Raw genomic sequence first — 27,677 nt, 5'->3', positions numbered from 1 at the left:
GTGGTAAAGGAATGGCTAAACCAGGCTAGAATTAAGGTTTTAGAATGGCCTTCCCAAAGTCCTGACTTAAACCCCATTGAGAACATGTGGACAGTGCTAAAGAAACGGGTTCATGCAAGAAAACCATCACATTTAGCTGAACTGCACCAATTCTGTCAAGAAGAGTGGTCAAACATTCGACCTGAAGCTTGCCAGGAGCTTGTGGATGGCTACCAAAAGCGCCTAGTTGCCGTGAAAATGGCCAAGGGACATGTAACCAAATACTAATGTTGCTGTATGTATATTTTTGACCCAGCAGATTTGGTGACATTTTCAGCAGACCCATAATAAATTTATGAAAGAACCAAATTTTATGACTGTTTTTTGTGACAAACATGTATGTGTTCCGATCACTCTATCACAGAAAAATAAGTTGTAGAACTTATTGAAAACTCAAGACAGCCATAACATTATGTTTTTTTACAAGTGTATGTAAACTTTTGACCACAACTGTATATATATATATATATATATATATTTATAATTATTATTATTGGGGTTATCATTAGCTGCTGCAGTTAAACACTTCTGAAAGTAAGAGGTTCGGCAGCATCCTCAGCACCTCCTAGTTCCCAAAGGGCTGAGCTGGAGCTCTTGTTTCCTGTTGGTATTTGCTTATTAGGGCTTTTTACTTTGAACTACAGAAAAGCCTCCTGTCTCCTGTTGGTTCTGCTAACGCTTGAGCCCTCATTACTCAGCATGGCGCCAGGCTCACTGAATGGCAAGAAACCAAGTGAAGGTGAGAAGAGACACAAATTCATAAAAAGGCATATACAAAACAAATTTATAAGTAGCTACGGGTGCACTCACTCTCTCTCTCTTTCTCTCACTCTCTCTTGCTCTCTCTCTCTCACTCGGCACAAGATAATGGCAGTAATTGGACGGACTCGCGGGCTCTCTGTGTGTTTCTCTCAGATAAAGAGTGCCGTGCGATTCTCCGGCCCTGGGCGACATGCTCTCTCCATTTGGAATTAAATGTTCTGCACACAATGGGCGGCGCGTGGCCAGCCACTGGCTGTGGCTCAGGGCTCCGGGTTCCGGCTCCGGCTCCAGCTCTGAAATAGCTGTGTAAATCCTCTCAGCCCTGGTTTATGCCGGACACTTCTCCAGACTGCTGGGGGCAGACCGGGCCCGGCATGCTCCTTCTGGTTTGGAAACCTTCCAAAGGGTTGCTCTTCAAGGTGCAGCTCTTCACTTTATTGTGCTAGGGTTTTTATTGGTGGTGGGGGCGGGGGCTAGAAAGTGGCTGACTGTGGGGGGAAGTTGAAACCTCATCCCCTGTGATGGTTTTGATGTGTGTCTCAACAGATTGTTTGGACCACTTCCAGAAATGCTAAATTGCTGGGCCATATTGCAAGTGAAACGCATTTTAACAAACAAACAGAGTAATTGCCAGCAATTGCTGTTACTGAAATTTTGGGAAAAATGGGCCTTTATATCATCTGCTCATCACTGCTTATTATCTACACAACTGTTCAATGTTTAGAGTCACTTTCCACGTTATTCATTTGTGGCATTTTGTACTTTCAAAAAAATGGTTTTATAAGAGAGGGTGCAAACATTCTTAACTGGATAGTTCAATAGGACAAGGTTTCCAAGGTATCTGTAGAGCATTAAAAAGTCTGAAAAGTTCTTAAAAAAAGGCTTTAATTTGTCCTAAAATGTCTTAAGTCTGTCTCCCAGAGATGCTAAACTCCCTCTACAGACAGAGTAAATGATTGATTTTATCTTTACAGTTTGCATTTTCCAGTCTCAGTTGTGTATTCAGCTAGCCATAACACTACTGGAGACCTGGGGAAACTGTTGGAATGGGGTATAGATAACCCCAATTTAGCATTGAACCCTATTTGTCAGTGTACGAACAATTCCTTTTTTGTTCATTTGTGTTGGTTTGAAATAATGGTTTATCAGAAAATACAGAAAGGTAAACCTTAGAGTAAAATCTTATATTTAACTTCTCCATACATACAGATGCCTGATTTCTGATAGTCTGGACAAGAAATGAAGAGAAAAAAAAAAGAAAAACACACTAATATGGAATTGTAGTATTTATTATTATTAGTCTGTTTCTACAGTGTTGTTTATCCAATGTTTTTTTTTTTATTTTTTTTTTATCTTTTTATTGCTTTTTTCCTTGTTTCCAAGAACAAGTGCAGCTGTAAATGCTGTAAATAACCAAACATGTTTTGCACACACCTCCCCGACAGAGGAAAAGTAAAATCTACATAAATACACTCAGATACAAATATAAATAAATACAGATATGCACTGACACACTTCTACATAATACTATGCTACAAATACCAATTAGCAGTCAAAGCAATAGCTTTTGACCAGAGTCTAATTGTAGCTGATTTGGCACAATATAGTCTGGATGTGACCATCTTCAGCACAAGAAAGTGTGTGTTAAAAAGAGATTTCTCCTCCATATGGAATGCCATTATTATTTTCTTTTGAGAAATTGAGAGGCAGACTAAGATACGCTGGAGTCATCTTGTTTATTCAGTGTTATCAGCCTCCTGATATACTGTATCAGTCAAACTCCCCAGACTGATCTCATCTGGGTTCTGAAGGTCTCCAGCTTACTAGCTAATAACTGGAAACTGAACTCAGGACTAGCATCATATGCATCATATGCACATTCCAATCATTGTATAGTTTTTATATTATATTATATATTAAGGACGCTGATTATAAACGTTTGAATGGTAGTAAATATTGCAGTGCTGTGGGAAGAGCTGCTTGCTGCTCTCTGGTTGTCCCTCTGAGTCTGCTGGTGTTTCCGGCGGGGCCGCAGGGAACAAGGCTTTTGATCTGTCGTCTCGTTTGGCACCTGCCGAGACGCCACCATGCCACTGAGACCAATTAGCACATGAAAGGTGACGCCCACCACCCAAGTGGCACTGGGCGACGCCCGCCCCGGTGAAGGAGGGTTGGCAGGGGGCTTATCGGAGGCGGAGGTGTCTCTGGAAGTGGGCTGGCTGCTGTGGCACAGTGGCGGAGGTGCTTTGGCTGTGTGTTTCATTTCACTAATGAGGGATGACAAACACTTGAGTCAGAAATCCTCAGTCTCTAGAGCTGCTCTTCAGCTACAGATGCTTTTTATTATCCGTATGAAACAAATACGTATATTAGAAGAACTAAAAATGGCTGATGATTTTTTTTTATGCTGATTGTTTGCATTTTTCATCTTATTAGATGGAGTGTAGATGTGATATAAATGTGGTTTTGTGTAGCACCCATTGCTGATGGAGTTGCAAGAATCATTTAAACATGAACCTATAGACACCATGCCTAGTGCTTGCCAGGTGTGGGGTATAGAGCCCCCAGCTTTGACCTGATGTTGCTCCATTTAGTACTTTTAGGATGAGGTGGGGAGTTGGGGGGGGGGGAGTTGGGGGGGAGGTGAGGAGTTGGGAGTGGTGAGTGGGATGGTGATCTTCAAAAAAGAAGTTTGAACTCACTATCGCTCTTGTCACTAAATGTCATCAAAAAGAGTACTTTTGAGAACTGTTAAGCATGGTGGTGGTAGCATCATGCTCTCATTCTGTTTTGCTGCAATGGAATTGGTATACTGCAAAATGTTGGACTAGCTAGATGGGTAAAATTTCCAGTATTTAAACAAGAAAATTACCTCAAATCTACATTAAAGATGGTTATGAATGGATAAAGTATGCTAACTTAAAAAAAATGCCTTTTTTTAAATAAAAAAATAAATAAAAATTAAAGTGTGCACTAAATGTTTTTTTCTTTTCTTTTTCTATCTTATATCTAACTATGTAAATCAAGTGCATGTTACTATGTTCATGTTTTGAATGTCTGTGTTTTCTTTTGTGTATGTGTGCAGCCACTGCAGGGAGAGCTCGAAATGCAGCGTCAAGGCTAGAGGCAGCGGCCGTCTGAGCGCGAGGCAGCGGGGAAACCCCTCTAGATGAGCCAGCCACAGGCACCCAGCCGCACTGTACAGGAATAAGGACTTAATATGTCAACAGAGGCCGAGCTCCAGCCTGCTGCCAGACCCAGCGTCAGAAAGGATTCCAAGAGGAGAGGTAGGAGGCTAAAAATGCACACAGACACACACATCATCTCTATTGTTACACTACCTACAATGGAACCGTAGAAAAGGAAAGAAGAAAACATGTTTCGTGTACAGTACCGGTCAAAAGATATCTTTTTATTCAATGTGTTCAGTATTTTTCTTTTGATGATTTAAGGATTCAAGGAGAATTTATTGTTATTTGCATAACATGTGGTGCATAAGGTGGAATGAAATTGTAATCTTATGGTCGAGTTCCACCCAAAAGTGGAAAAAACTATTGTTATGTAAGATAAAATAAAATAAGAATTAAAGAAGATTACAAGATTAATACACATAATGTAACTTGCACTTTGCACCCAATTTGTTTTCATCTATTTAATATTAATCTACATTGTAGAAAATAAATTAAATAAAGAAATATATAAAGACAAACATTGAATAAGAAGGTTCGTCCAAAGTGTGTTAACCCCTTAGAACTGGTATATTTAACAATAACAAAAACATACTTCCATTATATTGCCATCTATGACATGAAGGTGATAAAAAGGTATTGTTGCATATGAAATCTTGCTTTCTGTAATGACCAAAGTATTAAATATAATCAACGATGATTAAAAAATAAAACAAAATTATATAAATTGAATTGGTCTGCATTTAGATTAGCGTACATTTATATTTGAATAATATTAAAACATACTACAAAGTGCTAAATATTGACTTTATGTAAGGGGGGTCTGTGGCCATATTATAGTCATTGTTTTGTAGTCATTCCAACTATTTCTATTCGTCCAATAATCATAAAATATTGAATACATTTATAATGCAATGTGCTCCACTGTTTTCAAAGGATCTAATCAAGCTTTAGTTCAGAGACGACTGTGATATACAGCTATACATCTATCTCACACACACACACACACACACATACATAAATATCCACAGACGAAACATCCACACACACCCACACACTCTAGATTGACTGTGAAGTGTGAGATGTAGAGCCGCCCAGGGCTGATGATTGCTTAGTCAGTGAGGATCTGTTGAATCACAGCACACAGATGTGTGCAGAAACACACACACACACACACACATTCACAAGTGTCAAACCACAGGCTGAATTTGTAACAACTTGTTGAGTTTTCCATGTCTAAAATTTACATCCTGAGCAGCTGCTTTCTCGTTAAGGCTGTAATTTTCTGCCATTTGGAGCAGAAACGGAGCCCCATCTGTGACATTTTGACAGAGCATAAGATCTGTGCCTGACTGAAGTCAATTTAGAAACAATTTATATGTCAATTTATGCAATTTGTTAGGATTATATAGCAACTATAAAAAGACTTATACTTCCAACATCTCTTAATGCTTTCAGATTTCATAGACTTGTTTAAAATTGCTTTCAGACTGATGTATTTAAAAGACTTGTGTTCTGATTGGCTGACTACTTTAAAGAGTTGTCTGGGCTGGAACACTACTTATAACTTCAGTCTGAGGGGACGGTGCTGGACTGTTATAAACAGTCATGTGCATATAAATGCATTTGTTTTTGTGATATAAGAAAACATGCAGCTCTTTTTGGGGCTTACTTTTCATATATTTAGCAATGATTTTTTACATTGTAAATGTAATATTAAAGATACTAAAGGAATACAGGAACACATGGAATTAATTTGAAAGCAAAAGTTGTTAAACCAACCAGAATATGTTTTATACTTTAGATTATTCTAAGTATCATATTCAGCAATGAGGACAGATCTGCACACTATTGGTATTTTAATCTCAGTGTCTTCATGAGGGAGAGTCACCTGGAATAGTTTTCTCAGCGTCTTGAAGGAGTTTCTGGAGGTGCTGAAAAATAGTTACTGTTTTTTCTTCACTCTGTGAAGCTCTAGATCATCACAAATCACCTCAAATCACCTTTCTCAGTTGATCAGGTTTAGATCAGGAGATTTATTAATTTATTTAATTTAATTTTATTTATTTATTTATTTATTTATTTTTACTGTTTACAACGTAATTCACAACGTAATTCCATTAGTACCTCAGATTGTTTTTTTTTTTATATCTTTAAAATTATTTAATATTATCTGGGCTGAAACACTTCTTAAAATTCAGTGTAATGGGTGGAGCTAGACTGTTATAAACAGTCATGTGCATGTAAATTCAATTGTTTTTGTGATATTATAAGAAAACATGTAGATAGAGAGTTCTCTGAGTTTAATTTTCACATATTTAGCAACGGTACAGTTTTAAACCTCTATGTCAGATCAATTTATTAAAATGAAATAAGGAAATGTGTTGTGTGTGTGTGTGTTTTTTTTAAGATACAGGCATTTTAAATTGTAATTAGCTGCTATCTGTTTCCTGTCAGCATTAGAGCAGCTCCTGTGGCTCACATGCTGTATCCACTTCATCCTTTATTACTGTAACTTTGACTGGAGTCTGCAGAGACTACAAGCACTGCAACTGAAAGGTTGTTAGTGTGTGTGTGCCTCTGTGTGTATGTGTGTGTTTCAATCTTGCCCACTGGGCACATTCCCTAATGGCCTCTAAAACAGCATTTCTGTGTGTCTTGTCAGCGCCAGAGGGCTGAATGCTGTCTCTGTGTGATGCAATGATGCCCCAGGGCTCTTGTCTCTCTTGTTGTAATCAAGAGCATGCCAGTGCCTGCTTTGGATGTGCCACCTGTCTCTCCACGGGCGCACATGGCTACTCTCTGCTCCACTTTGGACCAGGCTCTGTGTCTATTAGCAGCCAGGACTCGGAAAGGCAGGTCAGGACTGGCACGACTGATGAGTGGACACAAAATGCCTTTACAGCTCACTCACAGAGACTGCGTTATGTAGAGGATCTCTCACTGACACTCTTCCTAGATTAGCTACATTAGTGTTTAACTAGGATTTAAGTGGAGAGATCTGTAAAGTCCTGTTTGAGCTGGATTAGTTTTAGCAGAGGAAGTCCAGTAATGTAATTTGTAATGGTGTATTCTACAGAAGGCTACAGACCCAAAACAAATAAAAGTAATACCATTGAGATGTATAGTAAGTAGAAGTACTTCACTACACTGTACTTAAGCTCCACATCATTGAGTGAATCAAGCAATCAAGCAGTTTTATAAGAAGACCACGCTGCTCCCATTCTGCCTTTCACTCTGCTGCCTGCCTGCACCGAGAAACGTTGAGCTTTGTTAGTTTGTTTCGAGATGGATGAACCAGAAACACCACCTTCAACACCTTTAACATCTTTAACTTGGAGTGATGGTGGTGGTCCATGTGGTGGTCATTTTTGAGAGTGGGGAAGAGAAGGGAGGGATGTTTTAAAGGGGGAAGGGACATAGTTGACCAGTTTTAGTTTACAGAGGTAAGCTCAGTGTGTTAAAGTTCTCCAATCACTTTATTTTTTTAATGAAATACTTGTGTATGTGTCTTCTGACAGCTTTAGTTGTGTGACAGACCAACCAATAATGCCAAATTGGTAAAAATACCCAAATGGCTTGCTATCAGTTCTGTTTAGCTTCTCTTTAGGGTGAGTTTGTTTAGAGAGTAGATTTAATAATCCATGTACACGTAGCTACTTTTTCCTGTACATTCCTGTTCTTGTGCTGCTGCTACAACCAAAAGAATTGTAAGTGTCCTTTAGCCTAAACTTTTGACTTCCTGTAATGCAGGGTTCGTATGGTCATGAAAAACCTGGAAAAGTCATGGATAAGTTTTGGAAAAACAAAAATACCCAGAAAGTTTTGGGAAAAGTCATGGAAATTTGGTCTACAAATCTTTGTGTTTTCATTTATCAATGAAGAAACTGTTTTAATTCAGTAATTTAACCCCAACAGAATACAGCTCTCAGGATCTAAAGCATATTTTATTATTAAATATTGTGTGTCAGATTCATTTTAGACCTACTTTAATCAATTTCAATTATATTTTTAGTTTTTTTTTTTTTTTTATTGTCCATGTCCGTTGTTTTGAAAAATGACGTTCATAAAAATTTACCTTGAAGGCATGGAAAAGTCATAAAATATCATGGAAATTTATTGGTTAAAAATTGTATAAACCCTGTAATAACTTCATAACACAATACTTGTAATTTTACTTTCAGTAGTCGCATAGTAAATTTAGAATAAACTACTTGGTGAGGAAAGAACACTTTAACTTCTACTCAAGTCATTTTTTCATAGAACACTTGTTTATTACCCAAGTCTAGGTCTTCAGTACTTTATACATCTTTGACTAATACTAACCTAAAGTTGCAGGAAAGTAAGAAAGATTTTAAGCGTGGTATATTTTTGTCAGATGGGTACAATGTTGAAATAAAGAAGTGTGCTGTAATGAGGTAAGGAAAGATTTTCTCTGCATACTTTGAGTTGAGTTATTGTTGCTGACTATGTGCATCCCTTCATGGACAAAATGTACTTATGCTCGGCATATTGCTTGCAGTTTGAGAGCTAACTGCTGTACATCCTACTCAACATCTGTCTCCTAGCAGTCTCTGAGGAAACATCAATCATCTTCGGCAGCAGCCACTGTTGCTAATGACTCTGACCTGTATCAGTATTCCCATGGTAACCAAACCCAGTTTGAACCACATTGTAACGACAGCTGCCTCTATTCCCATGGAAACCATTATAATACAAGGTGTCTTAACCTCCTCCCTCGAACAGAGAAGACGCCTTCACTCTCCTGCTAATGATGATGATGATTGTAACACACTTAGGTCAACTGCATCTCCGATACGCTCGCCATTGTCTCGTAAATAACAGCATCTGTATCATTTATGTGCTGATCTAGCATAACATTATGACCACCTCCTTGTTTTTACCCTAGTTATCTCTTATTTTTCAGCTTCTCTGATTATGATTATAGTTTTACGGTTACTGACTGTAGTACTTCTTCTGATTCTCTTCATACTATCATCCTCCTTTCATCCTGTTCTTTTGTGGTCAGCATCCCACAGAATAGACTATCACAGAGCAGCAATTATTTGGGTGGTGGGTCATTCTTTCTCAGCACTGCAGTGACACCTACCTGGCGGTAGAGTGTTACTGTGTGTGTTATGCTATACAAGTGAATCATGCACAGCAGAGCTGCTGGAGTTTTTAAACACCTTTAGCCCTGTCCAGATGGGATTAGTTTCTCAGGGGGTCCTGGGGTAATTTTCTCTTTTATGGGGGTCCTCTGTGATTTTATTCCTGTCCAGAACGTCCATGTATGTGTTTTTCTCAGAAGTCCTCTGATTAAATTACAGGCTGAATTACCTACTGTTTTACACTGAAATCCGTGGTCCTCTGGTAATTTTAAGCCCTATCCAGATGGAATTAGTTTCTCAGGGGGACGTCTGTGACGTCTGTGAAAATATTTTACACTTCTACTCTTGCATTCAGACTGCAATTAAAAAAAAAAAAAAAACAGGAGGACCAGTGAGTTTTTAGACTTTCTCTGTCACGTGACATCACGTTCAGTAGCTCCTCCATTTCCACTCGCTGTTGTGTTTACGTGGATCTATAGCTATTTTATTAAATGCTAGGTGACCAAACTCAGAGATGTGAATTACCAGAGGACCATGGAGTTCAGTGAAAAACAGTAGTTAATTCAGCCTGTAATTTTCTCAGAAAACATCTAAGAAAAGCCCAGATAGAGCTTTAGTGGCACTGCTTGAGTGAGAATAGTCCACCAACAGCGTCCAATAACCGCTGATGAAGGACTAGAGGATGACTTTACATCTGCCAGGTGGAGCAGCTAGGTATGAGTGTCTAATAGAGTAAACAGTGAGTGATTAAAAACTCCAGCAACACTGCTGTGTCTGATCCACTCATACCAGAACAACACAGACTAACACACTACCACTGTGCCAATTAGTGTCATTGCAGTGCTGAAAATGATAAAGAACAGGGTTGAAGATTGAAGGATAATAAAGTATGCAAAGAAACAGACACAGGACTACAGTCTCTAATTATAAAACTATAAAAAAGCTTCTATATGATCAGAGGAGCTGATTAAAATGGATTAAAAGGGTTGTAAAAACAAGAAGGTGATCATAATGCTATGCTTAACCTGTGAATCAATCTCAATGTAATCTAAATGACACTATGGTATAATGTTTGTGATGCCTCCATCACATGTAGTGCAGGACTACGCTACCCAGCATGCATTCTGAGTGCACACCCACCCAATTAAAGGCCTAGTTGGAGTTCCTAGAGTAGGTTAAGTAGACTCTTCATCTGGGGAGCACTCACACGGGGATGCCCAAATGGAGCTTCCACACCCACGGCCATCTGGCCACCGAGCGCGGCCGTGTCTCTCTGAACACACCCCGGGCCAGGCGGATACACACATGCCGGATGGCTTTCAAACATGCCGCTAAATTAATTGAGGAATAATGAATGAGGATTTTATGTGTGTCCGGATCCCTGAGGTCTGGGGAGGGGGCGTAATGAGGAGAAGGGATCACACACGCACACACACACACATGCACACACGGTGAGAGCGCTCTTGGGGCTAGGTTTAATGAATATGAATGCCATTAACGCACATTGGAATGTAAAGGAGGTGAATGCAGCCGGGGATGTTCAGAGATGCAGCGCGACTAATAAACAAAGCCTAATAAAAGCAGCGCTGCTGAGCAGCTCTCCCCTGCTCCCCGTCTTCACTTTCCACACGCTTTTCCAATTCAAGGAGGTAAATGGCTTTGAACTAAGCCCCTCATTTTAACTCCTTTTTTAACTCCCTGCCTTTATTGTGATGGATATAGAGAAAGGCCCAATAAAATTGTGCATGCATATATAATGTGCATTGTGGTGCCAGTTCACATTTAAAATGGACTAGGCCAAAGTTCAATGCATACTAATTTAAATGAACGACTTCACGTTTATAGTTCTTCTTCTTCTTCTTCTTCTTCTTCTTCTTCTTCTTCTTCTTCTGCTTCTTCTTCTGCTTCTGCTTCTTCTTCTGCTTCTTCTTCTGCTTCTTCTTCTTCTTCTTCTGCTTCTTCTTCTTCTTCTTCTGCTTCTTCTTCTTCTTCTGCTTCTGCTTCTTCTTCTGCTTCTGTTTCTTCTTCTTTTGCTTCTTCTTCTTCTGCTTCTTCTTCTGCTTCTTCTTCTTCTTCTTCTGCTTCTGCTTCTTCTTCTGCTTCTTCTTCTTCTGCTTCTTCTGCTTCTGCTTCTTCTTCTTCTTCTGCTTCTTCTGCTTCTGCTTCTTCTTCTTCTTCTGCTTCTTCTTCTTCTTCTTCTTCTTCTTCTGCTTCTTCTTCGGCTTCTTCTGTTTTTTCTTCTTCTTCGGCTTCTTCTTCCTTTCTACCCATCCATCACCAGCCCAAAATCACTGCTACTCCCAAAATAAATATATAATATTTCACACTGATTTTTATACTAAAACTTGTATTCATTTCCTCAACACAGAACAATATCTAATCTTTCAGCTCAGAAAACTTTTAATATAAAAAGCTTTTATTTTGTAATTATAAACCTATTAAACATGTTCTGGCTGTAACTACGCCATCAGCACACAAAGCGGTCATCTTACAGTAGCAGTAATGCTAGTAGCTAGCATCTTTACTGCCTAAATACATCATTCCACTGTCCTAAAATAAATATCCTCGCCAAGTGTATAGTTACTATTAACAATTTGTGATTTTAACCATTTAGCTCCATTCAGCCCCTCTATTTCTTTCAGAAACACATGTAGGCTTCCTTTAGCAGTTAGCAGTAATTTTCTGACTTAACTGTGGAGATATGAGGTTTTTAGGCTCTCCTTTAACCAGCTCTGGCTTGCCTGTGTGTTCAGTCACGTGAGGGTGAATAACGCTCATGTTCACATTCAATATTTTCAAACCGAGTCGTTCAGTTCAGTATTCACAACAAAAATAAATGTGTTTAGTGAACACCATTCATTGAACATGTTCATTCACAACACTGATAGTGTGTGTATGTTTGTGAGAAGAGAGATAAATAGAGAGAGAGAGAGATTAGAAAGCTCACAGGCTGGCAAGGTTCAGCAAAAGCCAGAGTTATAGATCATGTGAGAAAGCTATGTATCACTTCCAGTATTGTGCTTTCACTCATAATGATTACTTGTAGCACTTTGTCCATCGCAGGGAATGTGATCTTAACACTGGGCAGGTAGGGACACGTTGTTTGAGAGACATAGAAAATAGAATTGGGAGCTGATAATTTGGTACTTTTCCACTAGAAGCACCAATGTAGTCATTACACCATCAAGAACAATTTTAAGAGGCAAAATATTTAGACAACATCAGAACAGTTTAAATACAAACTAAGCACACTTTAATAGTTAAAGGCAAACTGTGACATAGCTGTCATTTTTAAAAGAATCATGTTTATTAGGCCTTGCATAACTTTTAGGATGTGCATGTCCAATATTATTAATGTATATTTTATAAAACAAATAAAAAAACTTAATTTTTAAAATAAACAATATAATATATAATATAATAATATAATTAAATGTACTCAAACATGACATCATCCAATAGAACAGTGGCGCTAACTGCCGTATTTTCTAGAAGAGTGCTGTACATTCATTTGACAGCACAGTTTGACAAAGGTAACCAAAGGATTTTTGTTAATGTGTTTATTAACATATAAACACAATATTTACATTCAGTGGGTACATCATATAAAAAAATATGTCACTTCAAAATATATACATTGACTTGAACTAATTTAAAATATTGTTTACTTGTTTATAAACAAATAAAAAGTCATTTTTGTATTAGTTAGTTGCCTTTGTCACACTGTGATGTGATAAGATTGTACTGTACTTCTCATCATTTTAATTCCATGAAAATAATTGTATATGTAAGTCATACAATCCAGTTTAGTTTAATGTAAATAGAATGTAAACGAAATCTTAATTTTATTTATATAAAAAAACACCTTTTGTCACATTGCTTATAGTATTGAAGTATATCACAATATAGTGAATTGCAGCCTCTGCATTGTGATTTGTATCGACAGGTTCTTCTTTGTCAGTGTACACCTCACTATCTATAATAGTCTATTCAAACCTGCAATATATAGAGAGAAAGAAATGTTGACTGAAGAGTGTGTGTGTGCCCTTGTGTGTATTCATGTTTGTGTTGCCAGTCATCATACTGGTATTGTTCAGGTTGAGATGTCCTAATCAGCAGAACCGAAGGCTTAATTGATTGAATTCAGAAAAGCACATGCTTTCCCATCTCCTCTTTTGTTCCACTCGTGGATGGCTTTCAGAATCGGGATGCAGCGGTTTATTAAGTGGTGAAACGGATCATGAAGCTGCCCATTTGTCTCTTCTCTGCTCACCACCATCTCTCTTCTTTCTTTTCTGCATCCATCCATCCATCCATCCACCCATCCACCCATCCATCCATCCATCCATCTGTGATGGGGGAAGGTAGCCCATCAGGAGTATAATGTTGTATGTAGTTACCTTTTGAATCCTATTGCATGGAGGGTGAGGGGGGCTGAAAGGGAGGCAAAGTGAACCAGGGCAGCTTTTCCTTGTAGGATGGATTTTTCTTTAGGGAGGGAGCGGGTCCTGTGGTACTTGTTAACCTGAGAGAGGAAAGATAGGGTTAATAAATGTGTGGGACATTAGTGATCACTTACCTGGTAATTTCATGATGTGATGTTTGTGTAATAGCGTATGAATGTAATTTGTTTATCTGTGTTTGTTAGTTTCATGTTTAATGGCATGGCATGTCACCCATTGAAGGCAGTGTTGGTTTACCGGGGCAGGAAAAGTACTCTCTCTGGAAAGTTAAAACTCTGCATGTGTGTTCAGACAACCGTTCTACGTTCACCTTCAGCCTAATAATCTGTTAATAATCGGACTGATTTGCTTTGTGGAGAACATCTTGTATATAATCGTATATATCGACTATACCTACTGTTTCTTTTTGTTTTAACCATTTTTGTTTCTCTTTTTGTGCATCTTTGTTTAGAAATCTCCTTGCACTTATAAATTTGAGTAATGCCTCTTAAAAACCACCCCACACTCTGAGTGGCAGTTTGGCAGTCACACATAAAATAATAAAAAAATAAAAAATAAAAAAAAACTTTCTGAGGCAATTTGAATTTACAATGAGATTTCCGAACCCTAGCACTAACTATACTGTCCAAATACCTGAATAACACCTGCATGTGTTTGTGGGCTCCAGAATTGGCTCATTACTGCACTGCTTCATACAGTGGTGATAACAGATTGAAATGTAGTAAAAGATAGCTACATAGATTTAATCATTTTAAACCAACTAACAGACTAAGCCTTGTGACATACATAAAAAATACCTGAATAATAATAAAAAAGATATAATAGCTCACAGCAGCATTCGCTAATGCAAAGAAACATTAGTGGCCTGACTATATTGCATATTGCCGCTGTGTTAGCTGTCTAATGCTAAGAGCTGGACCTGTTCTGGCACTAAACCTCTGTGCCACCAGCAGGGTCCCAGTGCAGCCACGCAGAGAGATCTCCACTGCTGATTGGATAATTAGCAGTAAGACTGAATGAGCTCTGAAGGATTTTGCTCATGTGTGGAGTGGAGAGCAGTTTGAAAGCTACTTAATCAGTTGCCAGAGTAAGTCTCTTAAACCTTTTAAACCCTTCACAGCAGCCACGTTTCCACAGTCCAAACTCAAACCACCAATCAGTGTCTGTTACACATAAACTTAATCTGTTAGCACCACTTAACACTCTTTAATGCTGCCTTTTGGAACGGAATATGGAATAATAATAAGAATTCATTGAATGTTTTAGACTTTTTAGACTGTTTTTCACTTGTACTGAACATTGTGCCGCCAAAGAAAAGTCATACGTTTGATTCAAAAACTTTATATATAAATATAAATCTGTGTAGATTGGCGTTCAGTGCCATTTCTAGACAAGCACAAAACACTACCGCATTAAGAATAATTGCAATAACAGCAAGGCTTGCTGAACACTATGTTGACCATGACATCTTTAATATATTTAAATTATGAGTTGTTTAAAAAAAAAAAAAAAAAAAAAAACAGGCAAATTCTGTAAATGTACAAAATGTATATTATTTGCATAATATCTTGACTCCTATTTTTGTTGTTTTTTTTTTATTATTATTTTTATGATTGTCCAAAGAATCTTCAGATGACATGTTAAACATTTCACATTTGATACTGTAATTATTTTGCCAGTTTCATTTGTTCAAGTTATTTGCCTTTTAATTGGAAAATTTAAAAATGATTTATGAATTAATTTATATTTCATAGTGTCATCTTAATTCATTACAAATCACATGGTAAAAACTGTTATGCACTGGTCTGTAGATAAATTGGCTTCATAAATCATATTTTACGAACTACACTGCATTATAAGGTGCTCTATCAATAAACATTTATTTTCTGGTCTGTTTTCATATATAAGGCACACCGGATTATAAGCCTCATTTTAAGTGACAATAGTAAGGAACAAGGGTGCCACCATTTTGTTAATCTACACAGATTTCTCTATTAAAAACTTTGTTTAATATTGTTTATTTGGGTGAATAAAGTGCTTTTGTTTATTTACTGTAAGCTTATATTTCCAATATTTTCAACAACATGCTTAGCATCAGCATTGCTAGCCACAGTTAGCAGCAGCGCTTAGCACTAGTAAATGCTGTCCAACAGTTAAAAACTGAGGAACCTTGAGTGTTCCGGTAAGCCATGGCGATATTAGCTAGCGGTTCGTCTCACATAGCTTGTTTTAACACAGTAAACATGCCGACTACAGTCCGATATACTTACCTCTGAATGGGGAAAGAGTTAGCTCTTAGCGCAGTTAGCAGCTAATGTTAATGCTAGTACTGAAGAAACTTCACTGAAACTTCTGTATAATGCTGTACTTCAGCAGAGTGGCTTTACTGCTCCTTACAACTTGACTGGTAGAATTGATGCATAAGGCGCACTGAGGGTTTTTGTGAAAATCACTGCAGTGGAAAAAACACTTTCCTAACATTAGTGTACTAATTTAACTATAAATGTGTGTAAGTATGTAGCTTGTAAAGCTATGAGTGGGGAATTAGAAGCTGCTGGAGTTTAACAGGTTAATGCTGATGGTAAATAATGCACGTGTGTAATTGTAAATATTAGCCTCATGTATGCAGTAGTCCAGTAATGAGAATACGACACAATAGCACACTATTGAGCAGGAGGCTGCATGCTGAGTCACTGCAGTGACTGATGTACTGTATAGAAGCGTATCTGATGTGTGTGTGTGTGTGTGTGTTTGATGTGGTCTCTGCTCTCCTTTGTTCAGCTTTGTGGTAAAGTGTTATGGGGAATGATTGCAGTGATCAGGGGAGGTGAGTGACACAGATGAGTTTATAAATCTCATTTTGGTAATTTCTACTGACATGCCATGATCAACATCAGACACAGACCCCGCTGTGCCAAAGGGCAGACAGCAGAGGGGAGGGGGTGATGAAAGACAAACGCAATAATGTTTGCCATGCGCTCCACTTTCTCACTCTCCACTATGACTTTTTAAAGTGGCATCTTGCTGCTGTGGATTGAGTGATTTTTTTTTTCTTTCGATAAGTTTGAACTTTCACTGTGATGTGCAATTTCAGAACAATGTTTGTCTTTTTGTCTATTTCTGACTTTCTATGTCTGTCTCTGATTCTCTGTCCATCTTTCTGTAAGTAGTAGTCATCTGCACCATCAGTCAGTCTAAATCAGGGCTGTAAAATATATGTATGGTTCTATTTTTAGTAATTGTTAAGTTTTATATATTGCAAATGAAATATTGAAGGCTATATTAAAACTATACAGGAATGCAGAATTAGTAAAGAAAAAAAGTGATGAACAAATCATAATATATTTTACAATTAGCTTTTATTGCAGATCTGCATACATGTTTTTTCAGTGTCTTCTTGAGGGAGAGTCACCTGGAATAGTTTTCTCAGAATCTTGAAGGAGTTTCTGGAGGTGCTGAACAATAGTTACTGTTTTTTCTTCACTCTGTGAAGCTCCAGCTCATCCCAAATCACCATATCAATTGGCTTTTTGTTTACTACATAATTCTGTATGTGTCCCCTAATTGATTTGATGTCTTTAATATGAATCTACAAAGTAGAAAATAAATAAAAATAATAATAAAGAAAATGAGAAGGTGTGCCCAAACTTTTTACTTTATATTATATATTATATATATATATTTTTTTTTATCAAATTGTGCAGCCCAAATCCAAATAATGTGTTACTGTAAATTTATTGGACTATTTAAGGGATTGAACACAAAAGCAGCCACTTTATCTCTTTTAATCCACATTCTATCTTTTATAAACCTGATATCTTTTGTATTAAAATGTCTGAAAGAATACAAATCCAAAATTTGTATCTGTTAATTTTGTTTATTTCTTTTCCTGTTCTCTCTCTTTTTTAGTGAAAATAGAGAAAATAATGCACAGGAAATAAAATATAAAGTCTGTAATGCACTAATTTTACATGCTTATACTCTACTTTGCTAGATTTAGATCTGAAACTTTACTTCAATAGTGATTATTATGAGGTGAATAGTAATGATTTAAAGAGAACAAAGATTAAGGTTTTGTTGAAATTGAACAGTTGATGAGAGCAGCCATCAGTTAGTGGGCAGCCCTAGGAGAGAGCTATCAGTATCAGTATTACCATCAAGCTGCTGTCTCTCAAATAATTCACATGTAATATATAATATATTCTTATTATTATATTAGCACCATTAATTATTATCATCACCATCATGCTCATTATTCTTACCGTCACTACTATGAGTATATATATTGTAAAGGTCTTGGATCCTCTCAAAGTTTCTTCCTACAGCGTGGATTGAGTGTTTGCTTGTTAGGTGGCGGTTGTATTCTATGCTTTACATGTTGTTGAAATTTTGTCTGAGTTCTGGATTTCACTCAAGCTGCTTTAAGTTGTAAAAACAATATAAAAAAAGTACATTTAATTTAGATTTAATTTCTTGGAAGAATAAATAGAATTTGTATTACATGTATTTGTGCAGTGTCACAATAAGTTAAACCAGTGCAAATCTACTGAACGTATCACTGGAGAGATGTAAGGTTTGATGGGATAAATCAATTTAGGAGTGGAACATTTGTTTTTAAGCTTTTTATGGTGTAGAACCATTTTTTGAATTTTAAAAACATTACAGTTGTATCAAAAGAGATTAAAAATATTTCGCCAAATCAGTATCAGAAGAGGTTAACATAGTAATTAAACTGAAATAGAAAAAAAAAATAATAATAATTAAATAAAAAATAAGAGTAAGACAGGGCAAAATAAAATTTACTTTTTTTCTAGACTGATGACCAAATTTTACAGAATTCTTTGTGTCTTTTGTGGATTTCAAAAGGGAGTTTCTCCAATGAGAGAAGGTTTGATACCTGTGTCAGCCACATATAAGATCTAAGATTTTTATTTATTTATTTATTTATTTTTTACCGCCATACTCACTGCCTATCTTTCTACCATTTCTGCTGTTTTGTTACCCTGCACCAGCTACAGCAGCTGCTCTGTAATTTATCCAAACAACACGCCTGCCACTGGGGCCACTTCTGCCCCCGATGTCCCCCTCTAATTGAAATGCCATTTAATTTATGTTCCGTCAACCCTCTGATTACACGCCGGGGGGCCGAGGAGCATGGGAAATAATTTTTTATGTTTTGTATCTCATTCCTTAACCTTGACGTTTCCTTTGATTGCTGCAGATTGTCCAGCGTGACCCTCCTCCGACAGCGGCCTTTAGGGTGATGTAATTAGGATTTTAAGGCATGGGTGGGGGAAGGGGGCTCCTCACCAGAGAAACTGGCTCTGCTAGGGAAGCTTCCACTGATACTCGTGTGCTGGGAAGATCCAGGCTTATAAATTGTCATATGCGAGTTGTTTGAGGTGACCTTTGGACAGTAATGTGTAATGGTGTATCTGGTTGCGAGGGGACCTTTGGCACTGGGCGTGTGTAACTGCACAAGGTTTTCACATTTTAAAGGCAGATTTATTATTTTTTTTGTTTCCTCAGAGGGAAATAAAATCAAACAGACTGCGGCCTCCTGCAGAGAGCTTCACGCTTCATTCCTCCAGACCCGCAGGCCTAGAGTCTTCTCTCTCTTTTTATCATTCTTTCTTACTTTCCCCCCTCTTTCTCTCTCTCTCTCTCTCTCTCTCTCTCTCTCTCTCTATCTCTCTCCATCTCACTCGGTCTCCCTCTCCACCCAGTTGTAATTAAATGAACATTTACGTCTGATTTCTCTCTCTGACAATCAGGGATAATTACAGCACATTTCAACACAGCCTGCTGAGATGGGTAAGCAAATAATACGCAGCGGAAGAATTGTTCAACTGTGTGTTTGTGTGTGTGTGTGTGTGTGTGTGTGTGAGAGAGAGAGAGAGAGAGAGAGAGAGATGCTCCTAGACTGGCATGTCTTGCATCAGAATGCACTTGTTAGTTAAAAAAACTATAACTCATTGTTTTACTTTCATCATAATCGTATCAAAAGTATGGGCTGACATTTCTGTTATCATTTCAGGCAATATAGTTTCAATTATGTATTTAATGATTTCTTTAAACAGCGTACTATGTCTCTTTGTGTACATAGTGTGGAATTTAGCTGAAAATAAGGTAAAAGAAAAAAACAAGACAAATAACTGATACAAAAAATACAAGACTTGAAAAGGAAAATATCTGCAGTAATTCAAAGGTGCACAAATTGTTACTGAATCACAATTTGACTTGTATATACCATATCTCAGCAGGAGACTCGTGTATACACTGTATTGCGTTGTATAGGTTAATATACTACATAATTGGCAGTAAGTATTGGGTTGTTTGCTCTTTTAATATTTTTCTAATAATTTCCTTTTTTTTTCTTTTTCTGGAGTAACTGTTTCTATTGTCTCTAATAGGGGGTTATACTCCTTTAGTTTACGCCTGGCATCAGGCATGGTGCCAATAAGTTAATGGTTATTTGCCTTTGAGATTTCTATTGTATTGGCAGACTTTCTCTACACAGACTAGACAAGCTGTATGTGTGCATTTGCTCACATTTTTTGGTGAAGAATTGGGTGAAATAAGCTTATATCTGTAAAATGACATTACACATATAATAAACTTATTATATATGCCCACATAATTTCTGCTCTTATGATAAGGGCTGTCTAAATTAATTGCCTGTCATTCCACTTTGACCCCCCTCCCATATTTAACCCTAGTCAGCAGCTGTGTAGCTATGCATTTTAACATTATTACAGTGTGATAGATAAGCCCATGACTAGCACTTGAGCTGTGTGTGTGTGTATGCTGGCCTTGCTGTATTATATATACTGTATGTGTGTAATTAGATCAGCCTTGTTGAGTCATGTCCTGTAAGTAAAATTGAATAGGCAGCCTATAAGTAAAATAATCACACAGGACTTTAGGTGTAAATTCGGAGTGTAAAGGGTTAAACATGTTATGCAAGAACACTGTAATACCATTAGTGATGTGGTCTGATGGATTGGTTCCATTAGCAGCCTTTAGAAGAAACAAAGAGAAATATTACTATATGCTTCTTTTAAAAAACACAATCTTTCATCTTCTTCTGTCTTGCTCTCTGGAATTATTTGAGATAAAAGCGTGTCTTTATGCTGCTGATATAAAAAAAAAAATAAATCTGAGGTTTAAGGTTTACATAGTGATTTTTTTTTTTATTGTTGTTGTTTTGGTAACTCTCTTAGCTCTTCACATGAAAGCAGCACATGAAACGTTTAGTGGTTTATCAGCACAAACCATGACTTTGGTTGTTGAATTTATCAAAGGGAAGACCAGAGAGAGCTGTGTGCCTTAATGTTCTTCATATCCTGCTTGTGAGGGAGCCTCAGATGTGCCAGAATCTGGTGGAAAACAGCCTTTTCAGAGGGTTTCTGACTGGCATGCCCAAGATATATTGTAGGATGCAATTATCTTATCATAAATGGAGCTAGGAAGCTGTAGCTCATCATGTACAGAAGAGTATCTCTTAAAAGTATTATGATGACACTTTTAAATGTAGCACTTAAACATTTTAGTCTTAACGTGGGAAACCCTTTCAGTTACAAAATGTCTTATAATTGAATTCTTGTTAAAATGTCATTAAAACTATTGAACTCACCATATGTGATGCAAAACATGCATAAAAGGCATGGAATAATTTGAATGAATCATGGGAGTGTTTTGGGGCATAACGTTAAATAAGTGCCAGTTGTCATTCCCTATACGTTGGCGCGTTCCTATCTTAAAGTTTTTGATGAGTGGGGGTGTATGCATGCTGGACATATATATGTGTATACACATGTATCAGGGAGTTTAGGAGTTTAGATCTAGCCAATATATCTAATCTAAGATCTGTATTGCTTTATTGTGTCATAGATTGTGTACCCCCTTTTCTTCCAAAACAGTCAAAAACAGTGTTGCTCTTATTTTTCAATAGAAAAATTATAATAATACCTCTGAATAGTGTCTCTACTGTCATTATCACTCTGAGTAAAGATGCTGCACAATATCTCTTTGCTGGAGCATCACAAGACCACTCGTGGGAACTGTGGAACCCTGTAGAACCAGAGTAATTAGTAATATGTGTAAAATGATGTGATATTGCTGTACGGCTTCAGTTTACTTGCTGCTTTTTTACTTCCACTTGTCAACAAATGCATGTGTACATCTGTCCACGAGGGGCAGTCAAAGAATGATTTGCATTTGTCACATTTTACAAATTTTGTAAAATTACCTTCTACAACAGTAGGGATTTTTGGGAACATAAAATTACACTGTAAAAATGTCCTAAAAATTCTCCCATAATGCAAAGTAGACCCATGCTCTTCGCTTTTTTTTGTATCTTATTTTAATAGTGTTTGGCCTATTTACAGTAAGTTCTATGTGTCTAAACAGATCTATTTTAATGTTAACAAATGTATAAATATATAAATATATTGCATAATATGTAGAATTATGTACTTTATATACTCTGCAGAGTGAAAGTATATTTTTAACTGACCTCTTGGTCTAGTCTTAAGATCATGCAAATATAGCATGGCTATTGGTGCGATTCGACTCGAGGCTTGGAGAGAGTGTGAATATTTTATTTGTCTGCCTGGCCTGCTTGCCAAAAAACTGAAGGCTGAATATGACTGAGGCCGATGTGAGAGTGTGTTTGTGTGTGTGTGTGTGTGTGTGTGAGAGAGTGTGTGTGTTTGTGTGTGTTTGTCACAAGCCCAATTTAAGTAGATGATGACCTGGAAACAGGCTACCAAGTCTCAGAATATACCAACATGTAGGCCACTCACACACACTAACACGCCCCTGGTGACACTATGTCTTTGCACATGAACTTTTGGCATATCCTGCAGAAGTCTGTGGCTGCGGGCGGTGTGTGTGTGTGTGTGTGTGTGTGTGTGTGTGCATGTGTTTGTATGCGATGGCCTCTGGGTGTTATTACTGAGTCACTAGGTGTTCTTATTGAGTCACACAGGCTGTGGCCATGCAAGAGTAAAAGTGTCATAGGAGATAAACCTGAATTCGCTCTGGACAAGCAGAGCAGAGACTCCCTTTCAGTCTGAGAAATTAGAGTACCACTTATGTTAACCCTTTGTAGCTTTGAATGCAGAAGCACTGGCACAGCTGCGAATGTGCTTTACAACACGCCTGCAGTGATGAGCCCAAAATGATGCTAGAGCAAAAAAAAATTAAGGTGAAAAAAGTGCTATACAGTGGGGCATTTTCTGACCAGACCAACATTGTTGTCCTAGTATTCAGAGGAGGCTACTTTCAAATATTTGATTACTTGCGTACTTTTCATTATATTAATAAAACCTTTTAGGTAGTGAAAGACAACACATTAGCATATAACGCTCAAGTTCCCCATGCTGATAAATTGTATTATTCTGAACATGAGCACACAATGGGGAAAATAATGTATGATTTTGTAAGTTTACTTCCTTTAAAGGACCTGAACAGTCTATGTTTGTATGGTTTATTTTAACCAACCAGGAAAAGACACAATATCCACAGACATTTAAAAAAAAAATCACTAAATGTTAAGAATGAATTTGTATTTGATTAATTGAAATTTATTTGTATTTTATCCACTATAAACAGCAAAACTCCTGGCCCCCACGTTGGGGTAAGGGTAATTTTGAGGAGATGAGATGAAAGTAGCTTGTTAATGATCTCAAGGGAGCTGGGAGCACAGTCTCTTCTGCTTATGTACAGCCCTTCTGAAGTTTGCCAAAAAACAACCGAATGATTCAGAAAATTCAGAGGAATGTGTGTCATGTTTCCTTGTTTGGAGGCAGAAAAATACAGAATATGACCCAAAGAACACCAAGAACCCACTGTGCTTCTGACCTCTGTGCTTAACAACAAGAGAGTCTCCACCAATACTAAGTCTCATTTTGCTTGAGGATCAAATATTTACTTTATTTATCAAATACATGTTAATTTTTAGCCTTTATGAAATTATTTTTTTTTTCTGGATTGTTGGTTAATATTCTGCATTTTTCTTTTAAAAGAAACCTCCCATAGAAAGTATAGACTGTTCATGTTTCAGCAAAAGCTCAAAAAAAAATATTTTTTATATTTTTTATATTTTTCACCACTGTATATAAATCCTTACTTTTGTAGAATCTAGTTTTAATAAGTGGATGTGGACATAGGGAACGTAAATGTATCACTTGATGTTAAGGGTTAAGCTTTTGGGTAGCAGACTGATGTGATGTGGATAAAGATGTAGATAAAGCAACCTATCTACCATATATAAGTATATGTAAGTATATATAAAATATAATACAATGCTGTGTTCTGCTTTCTAATTCTGCAGACGTTTATGTCTAGGAATTAGTGTGCAATGTTTTATATAGTGTGTAATGCAGCTTTGTTTGTTCTTACTATCTTTGATGTAGGTTGTGCATTAAATAGGAAGGCATGTGTTGACATTAAATGCAATGATATTACAAAAACAATGTTTCATATTGATTTCTTTCAGCTGTTCTCCGAATCGATCAGATGCATCTGTGTACGCAGTGGAGGTAGTTTGTGTTTGTCTGTCACAGGAGAACATGGAGAAGGAGAGCATGCTATATATTTGAGCATGTGTGGGAGGCTAGATTGTAACTTAGGGTTTTAAGAGTCTTCTCAGGTGTGTGTGTCTGTTGTGTGTGTGTGTGTGCATCTCACCAGAAAGAACACTATACACTCCTGGGAGCCAGTAGATCAGAATAAAGAACACAATAAAGAAGAGAGCAAAGAGAACAGCATCTAATGCACAACGTCTATACGCACCCAGAGACAATCCCTGAGGAGCCCAGTCTGTGTGTGTGTGTTGTGTGTAGGTGTGTGTGTGTTTGTTGTAGGTGCAGAAAGGACGTTTCCTCCCTGGATGTCATGTCTAACATGTCATTTACTGCGTCCACATCCGTAGCTCCGGGTTTCCATAGTAACCGCTGCTCTCCAGTCCGTAATACACACAAACACGAGCGCGCAGATCAAAAGCTCTCGCCGCATTTGCATCATAAACGCCGCAGGGTGCATATTATTCATCACAAATGAATGTTGTTTAAATTTGCACCCGTTCGTGACGAGGCATTGGCTCGTCTCCATTCGGGCCTAATGGAAGTCATGTGTCATTGCTGAATCACTCGCTTTATTCGGACGTGGCCATCGCTCCTGACCTCTCGGTGATAGTGTCTCTTAAAAACCAGGCCGACACCATCAGAGATGCTGGTGCTTTTCAACAGCCAATAAAGCCATTTCGAATCAGAATCAGAATCAGAAGTACGAAAGGTACAAGGAATTTTTCTTGGTGCAGGTATCAACATTTATAGAATGTTAAAAAAAAAAAAAAAAAAAAAAAAAATATATATATATATATATATATATATATATATATATATATATATATATAAAAAGTACAGACGCAAAAGTTCAATAAGTTATATGCACTGTAAATGTTACAAGCAAGCAACAATACAAAAAACAAAATTACCAAGTGTAAGTAAAATTAAAATATGCAAAATTGTATAATATATGATAAAGTGCTCTATGCGCTGACTGCAGTAACTCTTTGGAAGACAGTAGGTTATGCAGTAATTTATACAGATTATATGATAAAATATACTATTTCATACCACAGTTAGTCCTGACCCTGCAATGCAATTGGCTGACAGGCATTTTATGAGTGATATTATCAGCCGGTAATGCACTGTAACCGAAGCTCTCCATGTATTACTCCTCCACATACAGGTAACCTAGCAATGATGCAGAGCTTAAAAACCAAATACAAACCAAATGCGATGTCATTATAAACCACTGGTGGGTGCTGGATCCCATAGGCACAGTGAATAAACACAGGCACAGGCAAAGACGCAGTCCCACAAATAAATAAGCCCAGCGATTCAAAAATACGCATTATTGCACACATTATCAGCCATCAGTATCAGGTGTATATATTTTCCAGTTAATATAGGGTATTTTAATCTAAATGTAAGGCAGACTCTTGTATTTCCACAGGTCTCGCTGCTGGGGGGGTTAAAGGGTTAAAATGTGTAAAGGTTAGTTTGTTATCATTACCCTCAATAACTTTTTTAAAGGTCCCATTTTTAGGGTTTATGCCATGCCCTTTTTTGAAAGCAAGTGAATTGATGTGCAGTGACAGCTCAGTTGTGTGGAAAATAGCTTTGTCATAAGCATAGAAGACATGTAGAGATCAGTGCCATTAAACAAAGCTTAGTAGCCACCTACGATTTGCTTTGATTCCGAAATCAATGACACTCATCTGTTGAGCCATCAATCAGCCGCTCCCACAGCTGTCCTGTTATGGAGCTGTCATAGCGAGTCTGCACTTTGGGAGCTGTGTCATCCTAGATCATCCTAAATCATCAGTTGTCTCTTAAAACACTTTCTGCTTTACACGTGAACGCCGGGAGCCGACATCCCGGTGCCCATTTGGCGGATTCAGGTGTGTGTGAGGGTGTGAGAGTTACATGGTGGGTTTGTTTGGTAGCTGGTTAATCAGATAGCTGTAATTGTGTTTACCCTGCTAAGGGAACATGTGCGCGGTAATTGGTGCCTTGATTAGAGCAGTGGCGCCACTGCAATCGTTCATTAAGCACACTGCATTCAGAACAGCGGTGGCGAAGTGAGGCGGGAACCACAAGAGGGACGACAAAAGATGAAGAGCTGAAGGAAAGAGGAAAGAGCTAGGCATTTCACTCTCTTTCATGTCTTTCATGTCTCATGTCCTCAGTGCTTGACCCCTTTCCCTACTTTGAAACTTCTCCTCTGAACAAGCAAGAAGATCCAGGTTTGGTGGCTCCAATAACAAAACAAAAAAAACAACCCAAACAAAAGCTAAAGTGAACAACAGGATAAAAGCGCAACTTAGATGCTCGTTTAAAAACAACTGCGTGACGGACATTAAAGTCTCTTTGTGTAGAAGCCAAGTACTTTTTGAAGAACGTGAGAATGGAGTTCAAGGCCTCATTGATTTGAAATGATGTGTTCAAAGAGACGTACATATGCTGAAGTTCAGTACGGTGGTGGATCGCTGGAGACTGGAGGATCTGGCCTTTGTTAAAAGCTTTCTCCACTTTACAGCGTGTCATTGGGTGAGCGTGGATAAAAGTGAAGAAACTTTTGATCATACTGTGTGTGGAAGAGCTATAGCTGGATGTCAAAAGGAGTTTTGAACAGGAAACTTTAAATTTATGACAGTTTGGCCCTAATTAAGTCTTCGCGATGCTGACGGACTGCTGCTTATTGTAGCAGATTGACCTACATAGTCACCCCAATCACTGTAGAACTGAAAGAAGTTTTTTTTTTTTTTTTTTTTTTTTTTTTGTGCTGCTCAGCTCTCTGACAGTATGCGCTAGAACATTCTGTAATGGCTGTCATTAAAGCAGTGGTTAAAATCCGCACAGTTTTACCCATACCCTTAGTGTGTAGTCTATGAAAGTCTGTCTGGTTTGTTTGAAACGTACAAATGTTGCCCACTAGAGAATATTCTGAGGCACCTAGTAACGCCTGAATTGAAGTTAAAATTTAAAATCCTCTTCATACCTATTTTGTTGGATAAAATGCTAACAGCAAACAATGGGCTGTCAACATAATGTTCCCTTTGTGATATGGTTTCAGATAAATGTGTCACCAGACTCTGTACACACTCTGAATACATTTCACTAAACCTATATCCAATATGATTTTTTTACCATTCAAATGATCTGGTCTAAAAGCAGTTCTATATAAAGCAATGGGTCAGAATTCCTTTGCAGCAATATGGGATGCTGATTTTCTGCAAAAAGTGTCTTGGGGTCTTGGTTTTTGAAGCCAAGGGAGTATAAACAACTTTTGAAAGGGCCAATCAAATTTTCTCATAAGAAATTATATTATACATTATATTTCTTTTTGCATGTTCTATTTTCATTTTTTTGTATATTTTTAAAAGAATTTATATATTTGGGATCAACATGTTCAAGAGGTTTCAAGATACAGTATAGGGTTCTTTAGAAGCTTAACATAAAGTAAATATGTGTTGTTTCATAAAATATACATATACTTCAGGACGTATTTGTATTTTTAGTCCATTTTTTCTGTTGTTG

The 27,677-nt window shown here is 37.5% G+C and overlaps 1 protein-coding gene across 11 annotated transcripts in view; it reads left to right on the top strand.

Moving 5' to 3' along the window:
• Window positions 1-27,677, top strand: part of dab1a (DAB adaptor protein 1a) — a 519,346-nt gene that overhangs the window by 375,157 nt on the left and 116,512 nt on the right. For 10 of the 11 annotated variants that reach the window (XM_022665931.2, XM_049481451.1, XM_049481442.1 and 7 more), the window contains one exon: window positions 3,887-4,088. In XM_022665931.2, the coding sequence (XP_022521652.1) occupies window positions 4,022-4,088 (67 nt within the window). In that variant the 5' untranslated portion in view covers window positions 3,887-4,021. Of the gene's footprint in view, window positions 1-3,886; window positions 4,089-18,963; window positions 19,378-27,677 lie in introns of those variants that run through there. The other variant, XM_022665947.2, reaches the window with a different exon arrangement.

Source organism: Astyanax mexicanus, chromosome 1, assembly GCF_023375975.1.
Source record: "Astyanax mexicanus isolate ESR-SI-001 chromosome 1, AstMex3_surface, whole genome shotgun sequence".
NCBI classification, from domain to species: domain Eukaryota; kingdom Metazoa; phylum Chordata; class Actinopteri; order Characiformes; family Acestrorhamphidae; genus Astyanax; species Astyanax mexicanus.
Note: the sequence above shows the minus strand (reverse complement) of the source record. Positions and strands in the feature narration are given on the sequence as shown.